Consider the following 7,257-nt stretch of genomic DNA (forward strand, 5'->3'; position numbering starts at 1 on the left):
AGGAATAAATTGTACCATTTCTCTACAATCTCATCCAAAATATAAAAGGAGAGAAAATATTTTCTAACTCATTCTATGAGGCCAACATCACACTAATGTAAAAATTAGGCAAAGATATTACAATAAATAAAAGTTACAGAGCAATATCTGTCATAAACATACATGTATATTTCTTTCTTTTTTATTTTTTGGAGAGGTTTTTGCTATAGGGTGTGTATACTCACCAGCAAGACAGAAAGACAGAGAGATAGAAAGCGAGAAATCACCCCCCAGGGAGGATGGCCACACCACAATCCCTTCTCCTCCATAATCTTCTTGGGATCCAGGGCACTCACGCACACATGCCCAGCATGAGTGTAAACCACCGGGTCCGTGACTCGAACTGCGGTCGAATACATGGGAGTCCATCGACATAGCCATTATGCTAACTGCTGGTACCAACATACATGTATGTTTCTTGACAAAATATTAGCAAATGAAATCCAACAATGTATGTAAAGATGTATGTGCTTCAACCAAGTGGAACTTGTTCAGGGTATGCAAGGTAGTTCAACATTCCAAAATCAATTACTGTAATCCCTCTGATTAACAGGCTAATGAAGAAAAACCACGTGCTTATATAAATAGATGCAGAAAAAGCATTTGCTCAAATCTAATATGAAACTACAGTAAAAACTCTCAGAAAACTCTAAATAGAGGATAAATTACTCAACTTGATAAAGAACAACTACAAAAACCCTACAGCGTCATCACATTTCATGGTGAGAAACTAGAAGTTTTCCCCGTAGGATCAGAAATAAGGCAAGGATGTTCCTTCTTACCACTCTTTTCAACATAATACTGAAAGTTATACCTAATACAATAAGACAATAAAAGGAATAAATGTATACAATTTTGGAAGAAAGAAATATAACTGTCTTTGCAGATGACTACATCTATTTGTCTATGTAGAAAATTAAGAAGAACTGACAAAAGTATTCCTGGAACTTATAAGCAGTTATAACGATGTTGTAGTATACAAGATCAATAAGTAAAAATTAATTGCTTTCTAATATGCTGGCAATTAACAAGTGGTATTTGACATGAAAAACACAATCCCATTTAAACAAGTAATCACCCCAATAAAAAATAAAATACTTAGTATAAATCTAACAAAATATGTATAAATTTACATAAGAATAACTATAAAATGCTGATTAAAGGTTTAAATAGAAACCAAATAAATGGATAGTTATTCCATGTTCATGGATAAAAAGAGTCAATATTGTCAAGTTGACAGTTCTTCCCAGTTTGATGTATAGATCCAACATAATAACAATAAAAGTTTCATCAAGTAATTTTGTGGATTGCAACAAACCAACTCTAGAAATTATATGGAGAAGCAAAAGACCCAAAATAGTTAAGTCAATATTAAAGAAAAAGAGCTAAGCTGGAGAACTGACATTACATGGCTTCAAGACTTTTTATAATGCTACAGTAATCAAGGGGGTGTGATACTAGAAAAAGAATAGGCGAATAGCTCAATGGAACAGAATGAATGCCAAGAAATAGTCTCCAAAAATATAGTAAACTTATCTTTGACAAAGAGCAAGAGCAATGTAAAAAAAAAAAAAACTTTTCAACAAATGGTGCTAAATCATATGGACATCCACATGCAAAACAAACAAACAAACAAACAAAAACTGAACCAAAAACAAACAAACAAAATACAATAAAACTTCAAGATTCCTGAAACTCACAGCAGGTGTTTGTGCGTGCATGCCCAAAATCCAGAGAGGAGAATGGAGGAAAAGAGATCATGGTGTGACCATCCTCCCTAGGGGAGGGGTTGATTTTTCACTTTCTGTCTCTCTATCTCTGTCTCTCCAGTGAGCACATGCACTCTCTCTCTATATATAAAATCTTAAAAAGAATGTCTTAAAATACAAGAAAACAAAAAATCCAATTAAAAATAGGCCCAAGATCTTAACAGATATCCAAACAAAGAAGATACACAGATGGAAAATAAGCATATAAAAAGATGCTCTACTTCATCTGTCATCAGGAAAATTCAAATTAAGACCACAATGAGATACCACTACACTCATTAGAATTGCCAATCAAAAATATTTGTCTACATAGGTATTATCCACTTGTGGCAACCATCTCTCAGGTAAATGAAGCATGCCCTTGAGAGTTGAAGTAAAGGTAAGAGGCTCTGAAATTAGCCCCATCTAAACAGGAAGCTTCATGGGTTCCCTGTCTCCTGTGAGGTAGCTCTGCTCACTGTGATTCCCATTCTTGCTCCAATTAGAAATATCACAGGACAAACTCCCCTGAGATGTCAGTAAGCCACAACTCCCACTCCCTCAGTCTATGAATGGCCCCAGAGGCCAGGAGAGCAGAGCTCAAACTCATCCAAAGCTGACTAGGCTTACACAATCAAGAGTCCTTGTCACTTGACTCGGCATTTTTGCCTTCTGAAAGGGGAGCTGGGAACGACAGTATCATATTGGGGACCAGAAGTCAGAAAAGCAATGGAAAATTGAGGCCAAAGAAGTGAAATATGTTATTCTTTTAAGGCAATGTGTCAGTTTCTCTCTCCTTTTGTGGCCTTCTAATCAGCACAGAAGTTCAAGGAAAAATCATGAGGAAGCTTATCTCTGTCTGAGAAACAGATGTGAAACTAATTTCCAGATGTGTGGAAGAGACACAGAGAAATCTAGATGCAAAGAAGAGCCTCTGGATATGGAGGTGAGCTTTTGTAAGCTGGCCATCCATTGGTCACTCCTACCTAGTTGAGACTGACTCTGTCCACTACTATAGTTTCAAGTATTTCCTAGATTAAGACAGGATAGGGGTCCAATGTAAACCTTAATCTGACGTTGGTTTTATGTCCATCCAGCTTGACCTCTATACTATCTGTACCACATGTTTTGGAAAAAGCAAATCCTATCAGTAGAAAAGAAAAAATAATATGGTATTCCCGGCCTCATCTACTCACCCAGTGGTTTTGACCTGTATTCTCCCTGATCCTTATATCCCAAACATTTTTTTTTCTAGTCATCAGGCTGGGTGATCCTCACATCTGTGATCTGGAGGGCTCAATCTCAAAGAATTCATCCAAATTTCCACTAACTTTTTAAAATTTTGCATTCCTCAAGCAGTCCTTTCACAAATGACTCATTTTTGAATGCTGAGCTGTAGACATAGTATTTCACTTGCTATTCATAAAGCATCAAGAATCAGTTCACGAGCAAGCAATGGAGAATAAATCAAATTCACATCTTCTGTTTCAAGTTCAGGGCATTGTTCTCTGCACCACCACAGCTCCACACACCAGATACAGCCTAGCTATGCAGGGCCGAATTTTATTCCACCTGATTGTAACCAATAAATCATGGGTACAAATTCTCAAATCCTACTATTTGTAAAACACGGGAAGATAGGTCACCTCTTTTAAAACCTTACAGATAGATTTCAGATATGGAACAAGAAAGTTTGTCAGTTGTGTGGTTGGTGGAGAGAGGGAATAGTTCACATAGAAAATTATCAAGTGAGGAAAACATAGTTCTAATTGTGATACACACATACACACACATCTTTACCAAAACGAGGAGACTCAGGGTCAAACCCTGGTTATTATTCATTCCCTTAGTGGCCTTGAGTAAATCACTTCATTGCTCTGAGCCTCATGAGGCACTATGTAAAATGCCAATAGTACACATAGCTTGTAATCCCTTACAGAGGGATTTAGTGAGACGTTTAGTATATGCCTGACAATAGCAAGTTTTTAGTATCATCTATCACTAATCCTAATTACTGATTCACTCAAATAATTTAATGCATAAATATTCATTCCACAAAATTTTGTAAAATCATGAACTGGGATGAAAGTAGGCAGTGAGGAATATGATTGTTTTCCTTTTTCTTCTTTTCCTTTTTTTTTTCTTTTGCCGTAGGGTCGATCCACTTCCTGGAGAGAGAGACACTGAGAGGGAAAGTGAGAAAATTACCACCATGGTGGGGATGGCCTTCTCTCAAACTCTTCTCCTTCATTCTCCACCTAGGATTTGGGGCACACATTCACACGCACCTGGCGGGATTTTCTTTTTCTTTTTCTCTCTTCCTCCCTTTCTTTCTCTTCTGTTTTGCCCCTTTCTTTCTTTTCTTTATTTCTTCCTTTTGCTTTGTTTCTTTTCCTTTTACAGCAAGATGCTGACATGTGATAGAAAGTGGATGAATGTGGAAGATTTACTGCTGAGCGTAAAGTCAGGCTATGAAAGAGAAATTGTACGGCTCCACTTAATACAACCTGACTGCACTCTATGACAGAAACTGAAAGATTAGAGGATATAGAAGCATGGAAAATGGTTCTGGATACTGGAGACAGTGTGGGAAGAGAGTGGGGGAAGATGGAGGCTCTGGGAGGATTTTCAAGCTCCCAGGTCTGGGACTCAAACCACAGTCAGCCATGTGGGAGTCCAGTGCCTTAACTACCATGCCATCTGTGGCCCCAGGAATCTGATATCTTAAGCAAGTGAATTAATTCATTTTGAAAACGGGGGCAGTAAAATGTGATGCTCTTTGGGCAAACTCACACAGGAAGGTCGTTGGTTCACTGCAGCTCAGAGACCTCGCTGAGCATGCCAGGCACAGGTATGCGATCCTGTATGGCAGAAGCTGATGATGGCTCACAGCATCTGACTCTTATTACATTTCTGTATCTTGTCTCTGTCTTTGTCTCTCTCACTCATAAATTAACTTTTAAAAATTTTGTTCAAGAACATCCAGGAATACCAAGTAAGGGAATATGATGGGTTTGATGGTGAACATAGCTTGACTTGAGTGTTTGCAACTGCTAGTCCATCCAAATCCCTTAAATGCATCATTTCATTAAAACCTCATGACATTGTGGACATTTGCATGATATTCATACACAAGGAAACTGAGATTTAAAGATATTTTCTAAGTTACAGGGAAAATGTAAATTTTTAATTTTTAAACTGATTACTATGTAGTCAATCAATGTTTTAAAATGTATAGACATTTCAATGTAATAAGTAGGTCCACAATGTGCTAAAGTATATGGTGATTCTAAAGAAACTATTTTAAACATTTTGGTAATACAGGTATGTCCGTGGTAGGTATTTTTATTGCAAGTCAAAAATATATAAATAGCCCGTATTTTAAAATGCTTGAAAACTTCTATGTAACATGTGTATTCACCAGTATAAATGAATATGCTTCCTCTAAAAACTTGATAAAATATTTTGCTGATATAAGAATTCCCATTGCAGAATGTTTTGTGGTGACAAAAAATTGAGGCCACTTTGATGTCCATCACTAGATAACTGGATATAACTGAAAAACAATATATACAAAAAAATTTAACAGGCCAGCCAGTGGCATGGTGGTTAAGGCAGCTGGAGGGATCACACATGGCCAACTTTGCAGTTTGAGTCCTGGACCCAGTGGCTAGGAAAACATGCCAGGTCCAGGACCATCAGTTGGCGTGATGCCTATGTAGCTGGACTCTCATGTAGTCAACCACGGTTTGAGTCCTGTACCCGGTGGTTTGAGTCCTGTACCTGGTGGCTTAAACTCAGGCTGGGCGCATGTGCGTGTGTGCCCAAGATCCCAAGAGGAGAATGGAGGAGAAGGAATTGCAGTGCGGTCATTCCCCCTTGGGAGGATTTGTCGCTTTCTATCTCTCTGTCTCTCTCTGTCTCTCTCTGTCTTTCTGGTGAACGCACACTCCCTATAGCAAAAACCTCTCCAAAAAAGAAAAAGAAAGAAAGAAAGAAAAACAAGCCAGGTGCATGCACATGCATGCTTAAAATCCCGAGAGGAGTACAGAGAAGGAATTTCAGAATGGCTATCCTCCCTGAGGAGTGATTTCTCAATTTTCTTCTCTCTTTCTCTGTGTCTCTCTCTGGTGAGCACGTGTGCTAAACAAAACAAAAATGAAAATAACATGTTTCTCATGAATATTTAGGATAAACATGTGGAAGACAAATTAGAAAAACAAATCTAAATCTAATACTTAGCAATGTATAATACTTAGTCTTATTCAAATGTGATTTAGCCCATACTATTCAAGAACAGAAAAATTATTTACCAAAAAAGGGGGGCACTTGCACAGACTAATGATAGCATGTCATGACCTAGGGAGAATGGATCTCTTATTCTGTATCCAGAGAAGGAAGACAAAATTCACTCTGTTAATCCAGGTTCAACACTCCTCTTTGTTTCACTCTGTTAGTTATTTTGGTAAACCATTTATTTCCCCAAGACAATGCATAGTGAACTTCAGCAAATTATACAGTGAATTTGCTCTAATACGGAGTGAATGGCCTATGGCCTCCTTATCTAAAATACCCGCATTCAATATCCATCTCCATCTGCTTATCTGTTTCATTTTGTTCACCAAATGTAGCCCAGCCTGCTATTATACCACACATTGTTTACTGAGGATCCATCTTTCCAGTTATTGCCCAAGTCCACAAAGGCAGAAATTTGTTTGGTCTGTTACTTTGTCTCCAACAGGCAAACGGAGCTTTTTACAGATCGGGAACTAGTGAATATGATGATTTCTAAAGAAAAACTCTTCTGCTCTCTCCCCCTACCCTCCAGATTTCAGTATAAGGCTGCCGTGATGCCCATGGATTTGGGAAGGAGAGGACCACATCAAAGTCCATAAGGTTGACAGACTGTCCCTCACAGCAGTTAATTGTCTCCACACAGATGAAACAAAGACTTACTGTATTCTCATGATCTGGGTTATGAAATCAGAGCATGCTGAATAGTAAAACATCTTGTATAAACTGGGCCTGACTCAATGGAAAGAATCAACAGGACCAGCAGTGTCTCTGAGTTCATCCTCCTAGGACTGTCCTCCCGACCTGAGGACCAAAAGCCACTCTTTGTCCTCTTCCTCACTGTGTACCTGATCACCATAACAGGGAACGTGCTCATCATCCTGGCCATCCGCACCAACCCCCCACTCCAGACCCCCATGTACTTCTTCTTGAGTTTCCTGTCTTTCACTGACATTTGCTTCACAACCGCAGTTGTCCCCAAGATGCTAGAGAATTTTCTGTCAGAAAAGAAGATCATCTCCTATGCAGGTTGTCTGATGCAGATGTATTTTCTCTATGCCTTGGGAAATAGTGACAGCTGTCTTCTGGCAGTCATGGCCTTCGATCGCTATGTGGCCATCTGTGACCCCTTTCACTATGTCACCACCATGAGCCACCGCCGATGTATCTTCCTGGG

The 7,257-nt window shown here is 38.7% G+C and overlaps 1 protein-coding gene across 1 annotated transcript in view; it reads left to right on the forward strand.

Moving 5' to 3' along the window:
* Positions 1–6,795: 6,795 nt before the first annotated feature.
* Positions 6,796–7,257, forward strand: part of LOC102474801 (olfactory receptor 1L8) — a 1,010-nt gene continuing 548 nt past the window's right edge. Inside the window, exon 1 of the mRNA XM_027772632.1 lies at positions 6,796–7,254. Coding sequence (XP_027628433.1) covers positions 6,821–7,254 — 434 coding nt within the window. The 5' untranslated portion in view covers positions 6,796–6,820. The remainder of the gene's footprint in view (positions 7,255–7,257) is intronic.

The sequence above is a fragment of the Tupaia chinensis genome, unplaced genomic scaffold, assembly GCF_000334495.1.
Source record: "Tupaia chinensis unplaced genomic scaffold, TupChi_1.0 Scaffold000289_1, whole genome shotgun sequence".
Lineage (NCBI taxonomy): Eukaryota > Metazoa > Chordata > Mammalia > Scandentia > Tupaiidae > Tupaia > Tupaia belangeri.